General features: G+C 36.5%; 1 protein-coding gene across 1 annotated transcript in view; it reads left to right on the plus strand.

Moving 5' to 3' along the window:
* LOC150077186 (uncharacterized) overlaps window positions 1-19,710 on the plus strand; it is a 117,954-nt gene that overhangs the window by 92,759 nt on the left and 5,485 nt on the right. Inside the window, exon 5 of the mRNA XM_090385608.1 lies at window positions 14,258-14,403. Within this exon, the coding sequence (XP_090241734.1) occupies window positions 14,258-14,403 (146 nt within the window). The remainder of the gene's footprint in view (window positions 1-14,257; window positions 14,404-19,710) is intronic.

A 19,710-nucleotide genomic window follows, 5' to 3' on the forward strand; every position in this document is an offset into this window, starting at 1 on the left:
TTGATTTGTCTCCAATGCCATTTCCACTAAATCTGCTTTGCCAGCCTCTTTTTCCATGAGTAATTCTTTAATGTCTTCAGTAATCTTTTTTTTTTTTTTTAGGAGCATCAGTGGCTAAGGCCATGTTGTTCTGTGTATATTGTCTATAAATTGTTCTGAGGTAGATTTTTTCTATTTTGCTGGATGAAAAACCTGAGTTTCTGGGAGAAAAAACATGCTACCCTTGCCTGAAACCGACTGACTCACGTTTTGAAAAAAACCCATAAAAATTCCTCCAGTCATTGATGGGATTTGAACTTAGGTCTTTTCTACCCGGTGTGGGGGAGGACAGAGATTCTACCAACTGTGCTACCCATGAGAGCTTCAGTAATCATATCATCAAAACCTTCCCCTCCTATCAACTTAGCAAGTTCTACTATTGCACCGATTCCGTTTTCTGCTGGTTCAACCATATTTCCTGAATGAACTGACTTTGGCCATACATTTTTCCAACATTCATTTAATGTTGATGGTTTACTTTTTTTAGCAATAAAGCCATGATTCCAATACAGTCCACAATTGAAAAATGTTTCAATTCCTCCATTACTTCAATTTCTCATCAATTTAATTTGGAATCAATTTTTTCCAAAATCCATTGTAATGATTTTCTGATGTAATGAGTTTTAAAGGTAGTTATAATGCCTTGATCTAATTAAAGAAGTTGTAATTGGTGGTAGGAACATTACTTCAACGTTTAGATGACTTAAATATTTTGGATGGCTGGCACATTATCCAATAGTAATAAAACTTTGAAATCTAGATTTTTCCACAAGTTCAATAGCACAGAATCCAACACATGAATTTCCCCATAATTTTTTTTTCATAATGATTAGTGAGCCAAAAACAGGGATTCACAAAAAAGAATGGAAATGTTGAAAAATTACATCCAACATAATAACAGTTTTCCCTGCACAGTAGCTCAAAAATACTGTGTTATGCGAGGTTTGCCACAATTCTGTAATAGTGTTAGAGCAAAACCATGTCATATAAATACCGTGTTTTGCGAGGATTGCCACACTTTATCAATCATGTTAGAGTGAAACCATGTTGTAGAAGTACTGTGTTATATGGGGGTTGCCTGTACTTACTGCCACCCATCACCAATGACACTTAAATGTTTCCTGCTGTGCTGTACATGGCAGATGGAGGGTTTGGCAACAAGCTGTGGAGAGGAATTGCTCCAGTGTCTGGTCCAACAGGCATGTGGCATCAGTGTTTTAGTATGGTGGATGTTTTTCAGGGAATTCCTTGGTCCCTTCATGCCCCTAGACCACACTCTGAATACAAAAAAACTACTTATCCATTGCGGCTGATCAAATGCATCCTTTCATGGTGACTGTCTTCCTGGATGGCACAGGTGTGTTCCAGAAAGTTAATGTACCTTGTCACACTGCCAGTATTGTTTGAAAGTGGTTCATCAAACCTGAAAGTGACTTCCAGGTGCTACCTTGACTGCTGAATTTGCCAGATATGAATCCCATAGAACATGTCAGGGATTACATGGATCAACAGATCCAGCATTTAGATTGTCCACCATGAACCATTGCAGATCTATGGGATGCAATCCTGGTGACATGATACAACATACCTCCTACCACGTTCAAAGACCTTGTCATCTATGCCTTGCTGTGTAGCAGTGGTACTGCCAATATTAGGTAGGTAGTCAATGTTTTGACTAGATCGTATGTGAGACAATTTTTTAAAAAAATAAATATTAAAAAATTAGTTTGATATTTTAACTATATATTGGCTCTGTCAATATTATTAGCAGTGCAACCAGGCATATTTACATACTAATGTTAGGGTTATTATGATAAATAAATTTAATTTGAAGCATTAGTTAAACCATCAAATGCAGGCATCATAGGGATCTCAGAAATGTGCCATACTTGAACACAGAGGATGCAGAATCTGAATACAGTGCACACATTATGTACAGAAAGGACAGACAGGACAGGACAGGAGTGGTGGGAGTGAAGTTATGCCCTTGGTTGAGTAATATGTTATTGACATGAGTCATGAGTGTAATTTTGAGTCAGTCTGGTATGACATAAACACTGGGAAAGCAAAAATGAGAGTGGGAGTATCTTATATAGGCTGAATAGATTGTAAAGAGTATAATGGACACAGAAAAATACAAAGGCTGGTGAATCAGAATGTTATCATGGGGGTGGGGGATTTTAACTTTCCAGATATTGATTGGACTTGTGGGTTTGTTGTTCACCTGTAAAAAGGTGAAGTAGTAGAACATTTGGAGATTTATTGGTGACTGTTTTCTATACAGAATGTTAGAAAGGATGCAAGAAAGGTAGCAAGGGAAAGCAATACTCTTGATCTGAATAGCAGCAGTGACTCTTCATGCATTAAGAATCTTACAGTAAAGGAACCACTAGATGGTAATGATTGTAATATATTGATGCGAGATTTACTTAAAGATATAATTATCAGCAGTAAAGGTCCAGGTGATTTTCTTTTGCAAGGATAAATACAATAGTCTTTGATAGTTTTTAAATTCTTTTCAGTAGGACCAGCTGATGTTTTTACCAAATGCCAAATAGGAGGACGGAAGTCAAGGAAGTAGTTGTAGAAGTTGTTAATATTTTTATCTATTGTAATTGTTAATATTTTTATTTACTGTTAATCTACTGTACAGGTTGCTGAAAAACTGAATAAATATTATACATCTGCATTCACAAGTGAAGAAGTTCTTAGGGATGGGATTACCAAAAGTATACCTAATTCTAAGTGAGAGCTAAATGATTTTGTGATAATTGAGGGTAAAGTGGAAGGGAAATTGGTGAAGCTAAAAGTAAATAAAGTACCTGAGTCTGATGGAAATGTTGAAAGAAGCAATACGATGTAAACAAACCCTTACCCGTAATCACGAAAGCATCTTTGAATTCAGGGAAGGTCCCTACACATTGGAGATGTGAAAATGTCTCTGCTATTCACAATTCTAAAAAAAATATTTCATATTATGTATTAGTATTAGTAATGGCCGCATGGTGCAAGAAAGCCTATGGCTTATGCTGCACCAGCCAAAAAAAAAAAAAAAACCTAAATAAAACAATGATAAAAAAAAAAATAATAAAATAAATAATAATTAATAAAAGAAAAGGAAATTAAACCTATTATCCTATGTGCTTCCCTCACCCGAAGGTACTATCCAGATGACCTTTTGAATTTCCCCAAACTGTCAGCCTCTACCACCCATGTAGGCAACTTATTCCAGTAATTTATAACTTGCTGGCTAAAATAAAACTTCCTGTAGTCCAATCTAAACATTTCCCCCCCGTAACTTGAATTTATGTCCCCTAGTTCTAGCATCATTTATAATCTTGAAAATTTCGTCCCTATCTCTACTTGCAAAAGTTTGATAGATCATCGATAGGACACCATGGGCCTTCCTTGCAACCTGTTTACAATACTCAGAGAATTTCATGTCTGACTGTATCGTAACACCCAAGTCCCTTTCCTCCAGTACTGGGTTTAGTTGAACTCCAAGTGAATAAGTTATTTTGGGATTACTGTTTCCCAGGTGTAATATCTTACACTTTGTTGATTAAGGTATAACTGCCATTTCTCTGACCATTCCTGAAGTCTATCTAGGTCTCTCTGAAGAAGCTTAGCTTGACAGTGATCATTAACTACTCTACCAATCTTAACATCATCTGCAAATTTAGACATCACGCCCTCTATCCCCTCATCGATGTTGTTTATGAAAATTAAAAACAACAGTGGTCCTAATACTGATCCTTGGGGAACCCCACTTCTTACATCAACCGAATCTGAGGAATAGCCATTTATCACAACCCTCTGCCTCCTGCCCTGAAGCCATCCTAATATCCATCTAAGGATTTTCCCAGTGATTCCAACCTGTTCCAGCTTATAAAGAAAACCTCTCATGTGGGACTGAGTCAAAAGCTTTGCTGAAATCTAAATAAATAATGTCGAAATTATTCTCTAAATCCAGCTCGTGAGTGACCCTTTCAAAATAGCGAACCAGATTTGCTAAACATGATTTTCTCTTTACAAAACCATGCTGAGTATCCTTGAGAATTTCAATTCTATCCGAATGATACTGAATTCCACCCTTGATCACTGCCTCCGTGATTTTCCCTACCACTGAAGTCAGACTGACAGGTCGATAATTTCCCACTTCACTCTTAGAACTACCCTTATGTATGGGAGATACATTGGCACTTTTCCAATCCAACGGAATCTCCCCAGAGTCTAGTGATGCTCGCATAATTAGCCTCAATGGTTCAATGCACTCACTTGCCGCCTCCCTTAAGATTATAGGGTATATTCCATCAACTCCAGGAGCCTTACTGGCCTGTAGGCTTGAAAGTTTTTTCATTAAATAATCTTGCGAAATTTCAATATCATTAATTACATATTTTTCAACTTTGTTCCCACAATTTCCCATTGCCATAAAAGGTTTTTCATTTGTAAATATAGGCTTCAGTACTTTTATTGCTCTGTAACCTTTCCATGCCACCTTTTTCTGCTCAAGTAATGTGGCAACTTCACTATTCTTCCAACTTGGAACCCTCCTTGTGGAGTATTTTTTTAATGGTAAATACACATTCAAGGCATCTGTGATTAATGTTTTAAAAGCATACCACAGTTCAATTGTATTCATTCTCTGTGCGATATCTACCCAGTTAATAGAGGCCATGTAGTACCTTAAGGCATCGTAATTTCCTTTTCTGAAATTAAAACCCATTCCTTTGCCTTTTACTACTGCTACCACTCTCATCATCTACCGTAGAACTCCGTGATCACTTCCTGCTACTGGTTCCTCTACTGTCAGCCCTGTTATGTCATCTGATTCATCTGTGATGATGAGGTCTAGGATATTCTTTTCTCTAGTACTTTCCCTGACATGTTGATACAAATAACAGTCATCTAGTTGATTTAAAAATTTTGTTCCCCATGTCAAGTTTTCCTTCCCATTTACTCCAATCAGTTGGAGGCAAATTGAAATCACCCATAGTAAGACATTGACGCTTACTTACCCATTCCATTTGCATGTAAAGGCTTTCGTCATAATCTTCACAATCACCTGGTCTGTAGATTACTCCTACTTGCATTATACCTTTGTTTCCAATTATCTCACACCATACAGATTCTATACTAGCATGTGAAATGTCTGAATCTGGGAAAGCTGTCATCGCACTCAGGCTGCTTCTGATAAGAAGCATTACCTCACCACCCCTTCTATCTACCCTATCCTTCCTAAATACATTATACAAACCGTACTGAAACTCATCATCCCCAATTTCTGGGTGGCACCACGTCTCCGTAAGCCCTGTTATGTCCGCGTTACTTGTTTTAACGCGGACATAATAGGTAATTACAGAACTGTAATTACCTATTACAAAGTAAGTAATTACAGAACTGTAAGCTTGAGTTCTGCTCTAGGGAAAATAATGGAGTCAGTGGTTGAAGAAGTAACATTTAACCATCTTGACAGAAATGCAGTTATGCAGCAATCATAGCATCCTGTATAACCAGTCTGATCAGCTACTATAATGTAGTCACAAAGTAACGAAAAAATAAAATTGATATACTTAGATTTTATAGTAAGGGGCCCAGGGTGGGGCCCCTTACTGTTTCCAGTATTTAGTAACAGTAAATACCGAAAGCAGTAGAAAGTGTCTGCAATTCTGCTGGCCTTTCAACTATTTCAACAAACAGTTGAAAGTGGTTGCAATTTTGCCTAAACACATTGGCAAGGAGTACAGGAGAGCTTTGTCAATCAATATGCCTCTGTAGAAATTGTGCAAGGCTCATGCTGTAGAACTTTCTCAGCTTGGTCTGTGCTTGTTAATAGGAGAGATCATTTTTATAAAGGATGGGATGCACTTAAATAGAAAGGATGCTAGAATATTTCTTAATGTTGATGAGGCAGTTTAGATTGGGTCAGAAAACTGCTTGTTTATGGGGATACAGTCTAATATATTAACAGCAGCCAAATGCAGAGGTGTAATTCTTGCATTGCTTCAGTTGGAACTTGCAGCAACCTGAAAAGCAAGGTGTTGGAGATTACAAGGCCTGCTGGGGAGGGGGGTCATCATGAGACAAGCACAGGCATGTACTATCTTAAGATTACTAAGAGTAAAAACAGGTACATGCCCACTAATTCTAGAAGCACGGTAAATAAATCTGAATTTGAAGTACTGGTTTAGTCATGAAATACAGACATTGTAGGGATATTGAAGACATGGTGTCACTCAGACATAAGATATGCAGAATTTGAATATGAGGAGTGCAGTGTATAAAGGACAGGAGCAGGGGGTAGATATTATGTTCTTAGTTAAGAAACAAAATTTAAGACAGTGCATCCAGTCAACATGGCATTGTTGGCCAGTGCATTGAGTCATTTTGGTGTGACATAAGCAGTGGGAAAACAAAAATGAGAATAGGAGTGTATTATAGTCCTAATGATGGTGGTGAGTATAACAAACACCTATACAAATAAATGGTGGGCCAGTAAATCAATGTCTTAAAAAAAAAAAAAGTTAAACTGCAGCCATTATCAACCCACTGCAGGATGGAAGCCTCCTCAACAATTCATGTTGAGGGAAATGGACCATAATCTGCCACACTGGTCCAGTGCGGGTTGGCAGATCGACCGTATTTAGCAATCAGGGGCTTGAACCCTGGTCTGCTCAAGGAGCGTATGATAACTGCACTCCCGCTCCTGACCACTTGGCTACGGAGGCCGTTTTATATTGGGGGATTTTAACTTTCCAGATATTGACTGGAACTTGTGGATTGGTCACTCGCACGTTAGCAAGACTTTTGTTGTGAATTTATTGGATGACTATATCCTACAGCAGCATGTTAGAGAAGCAACAAGAGGAAGCAATACTCTTTTTATCTGATTATAAGCAGTGACTCTTCATGCATTAAGAATCTGCAAAGAAAACATCTACTCAGTGGCAGTTATAACAGTGTTTTGATATGTGATTTACTTATAGATGTAACCAGAGGTGGACTGGGTCAGAAATTCTTACTGGGGAAAACTTGTAGAAGCCTCATACTAGTGTTTATGGCCAAAATCACTCTGGCCCCCGGCCTATGGGGTTTCCCCGGTAAGTCTTATGGCCAGTCCACATCTGGATGTAATTGCTGTGAAGGGCAAAGGGAAGGGTTTTTGCTTTTGGAAAGATGACTACAATGTTCTCAGACAGTTTTTAAATTCTATCCGGTGGATAACTGATGATGTTATCAGGAGAAATTTCTAAATGGGAAGCATTCAGGGAAGAAATCATAGAAGCTACTAGGCTTTTTTGTACCGACTAAGAGATGCTGTTCATGGCTTAGACCTAAATGGATGTCAGATGAACTGACTTGTGGCAGAGAAGAAAAATACATGGAATGCATATAAAAAATATGCATGGAATGCATATCAGGTGATACAGAACCTGCAGTAGATATGAACTAGTCTGCAATCAAGTCACAAAGGAGGCTAGGCAACCTAAGGCTGGTTATGAGAAGTCTCTGACAGAATGCAAAGAAAATCAGCAAAGACTTGTTTACTTATGTAAATACTGGGAGGAAGGGGATGAGTCACATTTGTCTGCTAGTTATGGTTTAACTGTTGATGATCCTGCCGAGATTGCTCACCAACTGAATCTATATTTTGCATCTACAATTGCACATGGGTAATTTTTTGGGTCGTTGATACCAGAAGTGTATCAAATTCAAATAGGAAGCTAAATGATTTTGTGATGACTGAAAGGAAAGTGGAAGAGAAATTAGTAAAACTAAACATGAAAAAAGTACCTGGGTAGGATGGGATCGGTTATATTAAAACCGGTTATATTTAAACATGGCAACAAAGGAGGTAAGAAAAACTTTAGCCGTTATTATGAGAGGATCATTGGATTCAAGGTGGCCTCTGGATTGCAGATGTGCAAATGTATCCCCATTTCACAAAGGGGGGATCAAAGGGTGACATGAGTAATTACAGACCTGTTTTAGGGAAAGGCTTCAGTTTTGTAAATTACTGCATTTGGAGCTTAGGCACCTGCAAGGGTAATATGATTGAAGTGTTTAAAGCTTTTAATGGACTGACTAAGCTCAGTGCTGATGGTATCCTTCCTTCCTCTTGCTCAGACTACACACGTGAGGGGCATAAATTTAAATTGAGGAAGAATGGTTGCAGGATGGATATGTAGAAATTACCCTTCAGCCAATGGATAGTTGATTGTTGGAACTGATTTCCATCTATTGTTGTGGAAGTGGGTAGTTTGTCTAGTCCTTTGAATTTATTCAATCTGTTAGAGGGGAATGAATGGTCAGCTGAGATGGGAAGCTTTTTTGCCCATTAATGCTGTATAATCTCTTTCTTGTATCATTTGTCACGGCTATAACTAATACTGTTGAAGGCATATCAAATTCATTGTTGAAGTTTGCTCATCATGCAAAGGTTGGCAGGGTGATTGATAAGAGGAAAACCAGGGTAGGTTACTGCAACAAGACCTAGAGAAATTAGGCAGATGGGCTGGGAAGTAACAAATGAAGTTTAACACTGATAAATATAAGGTACTTTATTTCGATAACAGTAATCTCAGAATAACCAGTTAGTTTAACTTCTGTTCCGGGTAAAATAATGGAGTCGCTGGTTAAAGATGCATTGCAGGATCATCTAGACAAGACTGCAGCAATAATTCAGACAAAGCATGGGTTTGTTAAGGGAAAGTCTTGTCTGACAAATTTGATAGGATATTATGATGTGGTTACAAAGGAACTGGATGCAAAAAATAATTTTGATATCATATATTTGGATTTCAGGAAAGCTTTTGACACTATTGTACAAATTGGAGCAGAATGGTATTAAGGGTAAGTTGCTACAATGGATAAAAGGATGGTTAAGTGCGAGAAGACAGGGTGGTAATCAATGGGTGCTGCTCTTCTTGGACTAATGTTATTAGTGGAGTCCCACAGGGTTCGGTGTTGGGTCCACTGTTGTTTTGTATATTTATCAATGATATTGATGAAGGTAAATCAGGCTTAGTGTTGAAGTTTGCAGATGATACAAAGGTTGGCAGGGTTGTTAATGACAGTAATGGCAGTGTGCTACTGCAACAGGATCTAGATAATTTGGGCAGATGGGCTAAGAAGTGGCAACTGAAGTTTAACCTTGACAAATGCAAAGTACTGCATATGGGTAGAAGTAACCCCAGAGAAACGTACCAACTGTGTGGTACTACACTTAAGGTGGTAGAAAATGAAAAAGACCTGGGAGTAATTGTGCAGTCAGATATGAAGTTTTCTGAGCAATGCAGACAGGCTGCCAGGGCAGGTCATGGGGTTTTGTCAATGATATATAGGAATTTTGCTAGCAGGGAAAAGGAGGTGATTATCCCTCTGTATAAGGCAATGGTCAGGCCACGCCTTGAGTACTGCGTACAGGTCTGGAGGCCTCATTTTAGGAAGGATGTAGATTTACTTGAGCATGTACAGAGAAGGGCAACAAGATTGGTGAGGGGAATGAAGGGATCCTCTTATCAAGAGAGGCTTAAGTTCTGCAAATTGCAGTGGCTGGAGACTAGGCACCTGCGCGGTGATCTGATTGAGGTGTATAAGGCCTTGAATGGGTTCAGCACGCTGAATTCTGATGGGATCCTTCCACTTGTTCAGATTACGAACCTCAGGGGGCATAAATTCAAATTAAGAAAGGACAGATGTAGAATAGATGTGCGGAAATTTGCCTTTAGCCAGCGGGTGGTTAATTGCTGGAACAAACTTCCATCTGTCACTGTTGAAGTTGATAGGTTGAATAAATTTAAGGAGGAACTGGACAGGCATTTGGAGGGAATGGTGTGATTTTTTTTTTTTTGGCTGATGCTGCATATGCTCATACATTTGCTTTCTTGCATCACATGCCACTACTGCTACTACTACTACTACTAACATACCAATTGGATGTTACCACATTCAAGGTGGTGGAGAACAAAAAGAAAAAAATAAAATTTAGGGGTAATTTTGCAGTTGACATAAAGTTCTCTGAGCAGTGCACACAAAATGCTAGGACAGCTTATGATGACAGTAATTAAGGTAGGCAGTCAGTTATGTACAGAAATTGTAAATAATATACAGGAACAAGGCATTAATCATTCAGTTGTATAAAGCAGTAATTTAGCCACATCTTGAGTACTTTACATATCTTGGTTCCTTTTCACAGTTTTGTGTGCTTCACTGGTCAGAGGGTGTTTTTCTACCGCTTGTATCTTCAATAGCCACTCAACCCAGCAAGGGCTTGGCTGAGATGTTATTGAAACACTAATCTTTTCTTCACATGCGAGTAATTGAACTTGCTTCATCTGCGAGTTATGTGAGCAATTGAATTTTCTCTCATGCTTTTTCCCTGGTATTTACATTTCTCTTTTATATATGCCACACTTCCATCAGTGCTTCATTCTGAAGATTGTAATTTATTTTTTTCTCTATAATTTCAACTTTTGTTAGTTTTAATTTGGCAAAGGAAGCATACTGTCTCACTGACATTTTGTAGTTTTTCACATTTGTAGTTTCTTTCAGTCATCTTTTATATTTTTGTACTTCTCTGGTCAGTACTATGAGGGGATTTTGTATAGTCATGGTATATGCATATAACAGGAGACAGGAGAGATTGTTTATGCAGGGATGAGATACACATAAATAGGAAGGGTGCAAGAATATTTACTTATGATATTGAGGCAGTGTTAGGTGGGTCGGAAAACTGCTAGCTTCGGGGGATTCACAGACTAGTAGATTAACAGTAGCCCCAGGCAGAGGTGAAGGTGATTCTTGCACTGCTTTTATTGGTATGAACAGCAGCAGCCTGGAAAGTGAGAAGCTAGGGATTTCAAGGACTGCTGGGAGTCATCACGGAACAAGTAAATACATGGGTTGTGTTAGGGTAACTAAGAGTAAGAACAGGTTAATATATACCAATGCTAGGAGTATAGTAAAAAAAATTGAATTTGAGCTACTGGTGAAGACATCAAAGGCAGATATTGTTGGGATATCTGAGGTATGATGTCACACAGAGATAAGGAATTCAGAATGGGAATTCGGAGAGTACAATGTGTACAGAAAGGGGAGGAGTGGTGATGCTGTTAGTTAAGAAACACATAAAATCTAAGGATGTGCATCCAGTTGACATGGGTGGACAGTGCAGTGTTGAGTCAGTTTGGTGTGACATAAGCACTGGGAAAGCAAAGTTGAGAGTAGAAGTGTGTTATAGGCCTAATGTACTCTGATGAGTACAGTGAACAACTGTACAGAGAAATAAGAGTGGGCCAGTAAATCAGATTGTCTTATAATGGGGGATTTAGACTGGAACTTGTGGGTTGGGTCACTCACACGCTAACAAGACTTGTGGATTTATTGGATGATTGTTTTCTATAGCAGCATGTTTGAGAGGCAACCAGAGGGAGTAATACTATTGATCTGATTATAAGCAGTGATTATTCATGCATTAAAAATCTGCAGATAAAGGAACCACTAGGAGGCAGTGATCACTGAACTGCTGCTGCGATTTACTCAAAGATGTAACTACCATCAGGGGTAAAGGGAAGGGTTTTTGATTTCATGAAGGTGACTACAGCGGTCTCAGACTTTTTAAATTCTATATAATGGGGCCAACTGATGATGTTACCAACAGCAAATTCTAAATGGGAAGCATTCAATCTTGGAAGCTACTAGGATTTTTATACCAACTAAGAAATACTGTTCAATGTTTAGGCCTAAATGGATGTCAGAAAAACTAATGAGACTTGTGGCAGAGAATAAAAATGTGTGCGATCCATATAAATTATCAGGAGACACAGATGCCCATGGTAGATATACTCGTAAGATAGTCTGTAATTAAGTCACAAAGGATTTAGATAAGCAAAGGCAGAGTACGAGAAATCTTTTGCAAAGGATGCAAAGAAAAATAGTAAAGACTTCTTTACTTATGTAAGCTCTAGAAGGAACAGGATGAATCAGATTGGTCCACTTGATATCGATGGTTCGATTATTGAGGATTTTGGTAGTATTGAGGTTTTCAGATAGCTGGCAAACTGAATGAGTATTTTGCATCTACATTTGCACATGAGGAATTCTGTAGGGAAGTGGAGACCATACGCTTATCAAACTCCAACTGGGAATCAAATGATTTTTTAATAACTGCGAGCAAAGTTGGGGAAAAATTGCTGAAGTTAAACATATGGAAGGCACCTTCTGTGGATGGGATCTATCCGGTTATATTAAAGGAGGCAGCAAAGGAAGTAAGCAAACCCTTAGCCATAATTATGAGAGCATCCTTGGACTCAGGGGACGTTCCCATGGACTGGAGATGTGCAAATGTATCATTAATTCACAAAGGGGGATTGAAGGGTGACACGAGTAATTACAGACCAGTTAGTTTAACTTCTGTTCCGGGTAAAATAATGGAGTCACTGGTTAAAGATGCATTGCAGGATCATCTAGACAGGTTTGTTAAGGGAAAGTCTTGTCTGACAAATTTGATTGGGTATTATGATGTGGTTACAAAGGAACTGGATGCAACAAATAATTTTGAAATCATATATTTGTATTTCAGGAAAGCTTTTGACACTGTTGCGCACGGAAGACTATTGTACAAATTGGAGCAGAATGGTATTAAGGGTAAGTTGCTACAATGGATAAAAGGATGGTTAAGTGGGAGAAGACAGAGGGTGGTAATCAATGGGTGCTGCTCTTCGTGGACTAATGTTATTAGTGGAGTCCCACAGGGTTCGGTGTTGGGTCCACTGTTGTTTTGTATATTTATCAGTGATATTGATGAAGTTATATCAGGCTTAATGTTGAAGTTTGCAGATGATACAAAGGTTGGCAGGGTTGTTAGTGACAGTAATGGCAGTGTGCTACTGCAACGGGATGTAGATAATTTGGGCAGATGGGCTAAGAAGTGGCAACTGAAGTTTAACCTTGACAAATGCAAAGTACTGCATATGGGTAGAAGTAACCCCAGAGAAACGTACCAACTGTGTGGTACTACATTTAAGGTGGTAGAAAATGAAAAAGACCTGGGAGTAATTGTGCAGGCAGATATGAAGTTTTCTGAGCAATGCAGACAGGCTGCCAGGGCAGGTCATTGGGTTTTGTTAATGATATATAGGAATTTTGCTAGCAGGGAAAAGGAGGTGATTATCCCTTTGTATAAGGCAATGGTCAGGCCACACCTTGAGTACTGCGTACAGGTCTGCAGGCCTCATTTTAGGAAGGATGTAGATTTACTTGAGCGTGTACAGAGAAGGGCAACAAGATTGGTTAGGGGAATGAAGGGATCCTCTTACCAAGAGAGGCTTAAGTTCTGCAAATTGCAAAGTGGTGATCTGATTGAGGTGTATAAGGCCTTGAATGGGTTGAGCACGCTGAATTCTGATGGGATCCTTCCACTTGTTCAGATTATGAACCTAAGGGGGCATAATTTCAAATTAAGAAAAGACAGATGTAGAATAGATGTGCGGAAATTTGCCTTTAGCCAGCTGGTGGTTAATTGCTGGAACAAACTTCCATCTGTTTTTGTGGAAGTTGATAGGTTGAATAAATTTAAGGAGGAACTGGACAGGCATTTGAAGGGAATCGTGTGATTTTTTTTTTTTTTTTTTGGCTGATGCTGCATAAGCTCATTCACATGCTACTACTACTACTTAGACAGAGGGACAGATTTTAAAAAAAAGACAGGTAGGAAAATTATTTTACATTAATATTTGAGAGAGACTTATTGCTTAATTAAAAATAGTAAATGAATATTCTTCAAAGGTTACTTACAGTAATGAGGCCAACTTTATGCATAGAAGAAAAGGAATCTTATACTTTGATTTTGTTTTAATTTTGTTCTTTTCATTTTCTAGTTTTTATAAACATCTGCATTTGTTTGTTTGGCTTTCAGCTAGTAAACATACATAAGGACTTCTACTAGTACTTATGTGAAGATAGGTATGTTCATTTCAGTGACTAATGATTCAGATGCCCTGTATACTTATTGACCATTGTAAATTTAGTAATTAAGAATTCTCATCTGTTTAGCAAAAGCACTAGATCATTTCAGTCACAAAATTTCAGCTAATAACTGTGGTGATTTAACTGAATAAAATGAGCCATGCTCTTATGCTGTATATTATGGGTGATTATTTTATTTCATTAGGGCACTGTTTAATAAATGATGTATTTTGAAATGTTTTTCCAGGTACTGTGATATACTTTCTTCATAAGCAGTATAATGGCAAATGTACAAGTACTATAGAACGAAAATTCAGTTCAGATAACTGTAGATACTTGGATGATAGCCTGAGAAGTAGTGCTTATCTTAATAATCATATAGAGCTACCAAAGGTAAGAAATTTTATTAATTTTTATACATTCTTTACTCATCGTTGACAATAGGAATTGTAATCTTAGTGGAATTTTACAATTCTGGGATTTCTTAATTTTAAATGCTCAGTGCTGAGATCTAAATTATTTCCACTTTATGAAATTTAAAAAAAAAAAAAATTTAAAAAAACATTTTTGATTCAAAAACAGCATTTTAATATTTAGATCATTTTTTTACCTCATACTTTGTGTTGCAGCGCTTGGAGATTAGGCACCTGCAAGGTGATCTGATTCAGGTGTTTCAGGCTTTGAATGGATTGAGCAAGTTCATTGCTAATGGAATTCTTCTTGTTCAAACTGCACATGAGGGGGCATAAATTCAAATTTGTGGAAGGACAGTTGCAGAATAGGTGTGCTGAAGTTTGCCTTTAGCATGGGTGGTTGATTGCTGGAGCAAACTTCCATCTGTTGTTATGGAAGTTGATAGTTTAAATAAAATCAAACAAGAACTAGAAAAACTATTGGAGGTAATGGATAGGTGAAATTGGTAGTGTTGGGTTTTTTTTTTTTTTTTTGGCTCATGCTGTATAAGCTTGCTTTCTTGCAACATTTGTCACTACTAATGCTAATGCAAACCTGTGATACTCATTGAAAATTAATTCCCACTGTTAATTAATATAACTTTTGAATCATTGCTCAAAATTAACAGTTATATTATCAACAAACTTGATTGTAAAGCAAAATCTATAAAATAAATTGTAAATTTGGTTCGTAAATTGTATTAGTTACCAATTCAAATCATTAAAATGCACACACTTTCATGGTTATCATATGTTCCATTATAAGAATCAATTTTGAATGGCTTTGTGATATTTTTCTAAAGCACATTTATGGAGGTCACAACCATAAAACAAAAACAATTTGCACTTTCCAGTTTATTGGGCTTTTCTGTTACTGCAAGCAATTATAAATGGGTAGTAAACTCCATGTTATTGCATTTGCAAAAATACCGATAACTGGAATTACGTTATTATGGTCAAATGTGTTTCCCTTCACTGCAATCTTTAATCATATAAAAAAAACATAAATAAATTTTCAAAATATTCTCTTCATTCTTTTTTTTTTTTTTTTTTTTTTTTTAAGCTTCGCAAACTTGTTACTCCGCAAATTGTGTCAGTTGCAATTTCACTTGCGCGTATCGCGTTAGTTAGTTGCAATTTGTGCATGCCGTTAAAAAATGCTTATGCATACTATCATGAAATTTATAAAGAAAAGAGAAGAGATTATCTTTGAAACAAATGCCTCTTGACGCATTTCTGAAGATGACTCCTTGTGCTTCCAACAAACCAATGAGTGCCAACCCAAGAATGAGTGATCAACAAGTGTGCATTTAGTCAATGATGAAGAATAACAATTCTTTAACATTTGTAAGTCATAAATAATTTCTTTAAATTATAATTTGCTTGATTTTACAGGCTATGTTTTCATTTCTAATTAACTAATTTCATTGTTGAGAACGTAACCCATATTTTTAACATCATGTCTATGGGAAATTTATTCTCGCTTGAGTTTTTGCTTTATGAGCAAAAGCTAGGAATGAATTAACTCGTAAAGTCTGGCACTATCTGTATAATAATATAACTGCTATATTATATTTGTAGGGATATTTGTGCTTTGACTACATTGCTACATCAGATCAGAAAACATTCTACTTGTATTACAATATGATCACATATGTCAAAGGAGTTAACAACCAATAATTTAATGATCAATATTGTCATTAACTATTTAGCAGTCATGTAGGTTTGATCCATAGTCAATTCAATAAGAAACTCACTGACCACTTAGCTTCATCAGGCCAAAAAATGCTCTGCTTCTATTGAATGCCTACATAAAAGTTTTTGACTAATCATTTTGACAAGAATATTTTCATTAACCATATTTAATGATTATGCAGGTTCAAACCACAGTCAATTCAAAAATGTGTACTACTGCACTTCTAAGTTCACCACTTGGCTAAGTCAGGCTGATAAGATTCCAGAATAGATCTCAGAAAATTCATAACAATCATTGACTGTGCTAAAATTCTCAACACAGTTAGTTCTAACAAACTTATGTGATATCTCACCCCTTTTTTCCCCCTCATCTCGCTGACTATTGAAATAAGTGTCATTATAGATGCGATATTTTTCTGGTGAAATGATTGCAGGTTGACACTGTTTGCACTGTTATATCTACATTGTTCACTTCTGTTAATCAAATGTGCCTCATTCAAAAATTTAAAATTAAGCAGGATGAAACCCTTAAAAAATGGATTAATATAAATTATTGAGTATTTGATAACAGGCTTTTCACACTTGGCACAGGTAAAAAAAGGCCTCCGCTTGTGAGTTGTGTTGCATGTGATCAGGGGATTTGCATAGATCTCGTAATATAATGTTTATTCTGGTGTAGTTCACAGAAAATTTAGTTTTTATGAATATGGTATAGTATATAATTTAATCAGTATACTTTGGATGTAACTTGCAAGATAGCCCATTCTTTCAAGAATATGATTAACTTTTTTAATCCTGATGGCACATTTTTATAGCACGGGGAATCCTATTATGTAAAAAACAGGTACACTGTGCTATCTGTATTAAATTTAAGAATTTGAAACTTCTGTGGAGCTCTTTGGGTGCCAACAATACTTCTTAGGGGCATCATGGTACCTGTGAGTGTTATATTAACACTGTTTATATATACAGTAGAATGTTGATTATCCGGAATAATTTGAAAGGCTGATCTTTCTTCTTTTTTTTTTTATTAATTTTTATTAATGGTAGCTTCGGTTATAGTAATCACTTTTGCAAATTGAATTTTGATTATAATAAACAAAATGTTGAGTTTGCTACCTGTTTATAACAGATTGTACAAACAAAAAGCCCAATAAACCGAAAACTGCAAATTGTTTGTGTTTTATGGTTGTGACCTCTAGAATTCCATGTGACCTTCAGAAATGTGCTTTAGAAAAAATCACAGACTACTGTGATTCTCGGAAACCACGAGTGAATTTCAGATTAGTTTAGTTCCAGATTCAGTAAGAATAATATCGGCCCGAAACTGTGCGATTTTATTATTTTTCCCAGTTTTTTATGGTAAAATGTGAATGAAAAGAGAATGTGTAGTTTTAACATTGCAACATAAAACGGAAATTAATAGAATTAGAAAGAAATTTTAGGAAATCTTTGCAAAGGGTTCTTTCCAAATGTGGAGACTTCACAATTTATGACATGAAGAAAAATTCCAATGCTATAACAGAATTTGTGTCGATTATGGATAGTGAAGGAGGATCTAGCAGGAAAAAAGACTACATCAAAACTTAAATGCCACTTTAGAGAGGGCACAAACTTTATTTATTTTTTGTTTTCTTCAGTGTGAAGTTTAGGTGAATCGGTGTCTGGCCGAATATTCTGTGAAAAAGCATTGGATTTTAATCGAAAATTAATAGGTATTGAAGATTTTAAGGCAAGTACAGGTTGGCTGAAAAACTAGCCACGGTATATGTGAACTAGATATTCGAGGCGAGAAATTTCTGCAGATAAATCAGCAGGGTGTCCTTTGAAAAGTAAGTTTGCTTCAGTTACAGCAAATTAAGAGAAAGAAACATTTTATAATGTTGATGAGACGGGCTTATTATGGAAAGCATTACCGAGAAAAACCCTAGCCACTAAAAGAGAAATGCCTGCACCAAGTTTTAAGATGAGAAAAGAGCGAGTTACAATTGCTGTGTGCAAATGTCACTGGAATGCACAGATTGTCTGTGCTCGTTATTGGTAAGCCGAAAAAACCAAGAGCATTTAAAAATCTTTCTAATTTTCCTGTTTTGTATAAAAATGGCTGTATCTGTTTTCTGAGTTTTTTTTATTTAATTAATCATATTTAATTTAATTGTAAGGTATGATCAAATTTATTTAATCTTACTGGAAAAATTATCCAAAAATTTTCTGGTTTGATTATCTGGAAAATTTGGAAGAGCTCTGACATCAGTTATTCCGGATAACTGACGCTCTATACTGTACTTGTAAAATGTTATTTTATTTATCAAAAAATGTATATTTTTTTTGTATTTTTTCATAAATTCTATGTCCCTTAAACAGATTCCTGAAATTGGTAGCATTAGCAAAGGCATATGATGCAAGAAAGCAAGCTTATGCAGCATCAGCCAAAAAGAAAACTTCCACTTCACCCCTCCGTTCGTTCGAAATACCTGTCCAGCTGAGCCTTAAATTTATTTAGGCTATCAACTTCCACAACAAGGGATGGAAGTCTGTTCCACCAACCAACTACCCGCTGGCTAAAGGCAAATTTCTGCACATCTATCCTACATCTGTCTTTCCTCAATTTGAATTTATGCCCTCTCAGGTGATTATTCTGAGCAAGAGGAAGAATCCCATCAGCATTGACATGCTCAAAGATGCTCATGTCATTCTAGAACATGATCTCTGTGTTATTGTATATAAATGTTTTTGTGCCACTTCATAGAACTCAAATGAATAAAATATTTTTAATAAATTCTTGCACTGATATTAGAAGGTTTAGTCCACTCAGTTTAATTATCCAAAATAGTAAACATGAATATACAGTTATATTTATTGACTTGTACACTTTTTTGCAAAATCTTAAAAAGAATTAGTTAAACATTTAATAAAAAAAAATAATAAATAAATAATTTTTAATTAAAATTATTAATTTTTCCTGAGTTTGTTGGGTAAGTTATTTACATATTTATATTTATTTCAAGTAAGTTCATTTGTAGAGTACTTACACTAGTAATTGAATTGTATTTCATGTGAGTTATTTTGGAAAGTACTAGCAATTTTAATTATGGGGATTATTCTGCACCATAAATTTAATAAACCAAAAAAAGACGATCTTAAATAGCAGTGTACAGTGATTGTACATTAACTGCACTCTACATTGTCAAAGAATACATTGTGGACTGACTTGAGACAAAACCAGAACTCTCTTCAGTAGCGCTCTTTAACGTCTAACATTAGTATTAGTAGTGGCAAATGATGCAACAAAGCAAGCTTATAGAGCGTCAGCCAAAAAAAAAAAAAAAACCCTACCCAACTCTCCTATCTATCCCCTCTAAAAATTTGTTTAATTCTTCCTTGAATTTTTTTCAAACTACCTTCCAGAACCTGATGGAAGTTTGTTCCAATAATCAACCACCTTCTCTACTGAAGTCACATTTCTGCACATCTATCCTGCAACCTTCCTCAATCACCAGTGCGTAGCACATGCTCCTTGATTAGACCGGGGTTCGAGCCCGTCACCACCAAA

Source organism: Mastigoproctus giganteus, chromosome 12 (assembly GCF_048544385.1).
Source record: "Mastigoproctus giganteus isolate SK-2022 chromosome 12, ASM4854438v1, whole genome shotgun sequence".
In the NCBI taxonomy this organism is placed as follows: domain Eukaryota; kingdom Metazoa; phylum Arthropoda; class Arachnida; order Uropygi; family Thelyphonidae; genus Mastigoproctus; species Mastigoproctus giganteus.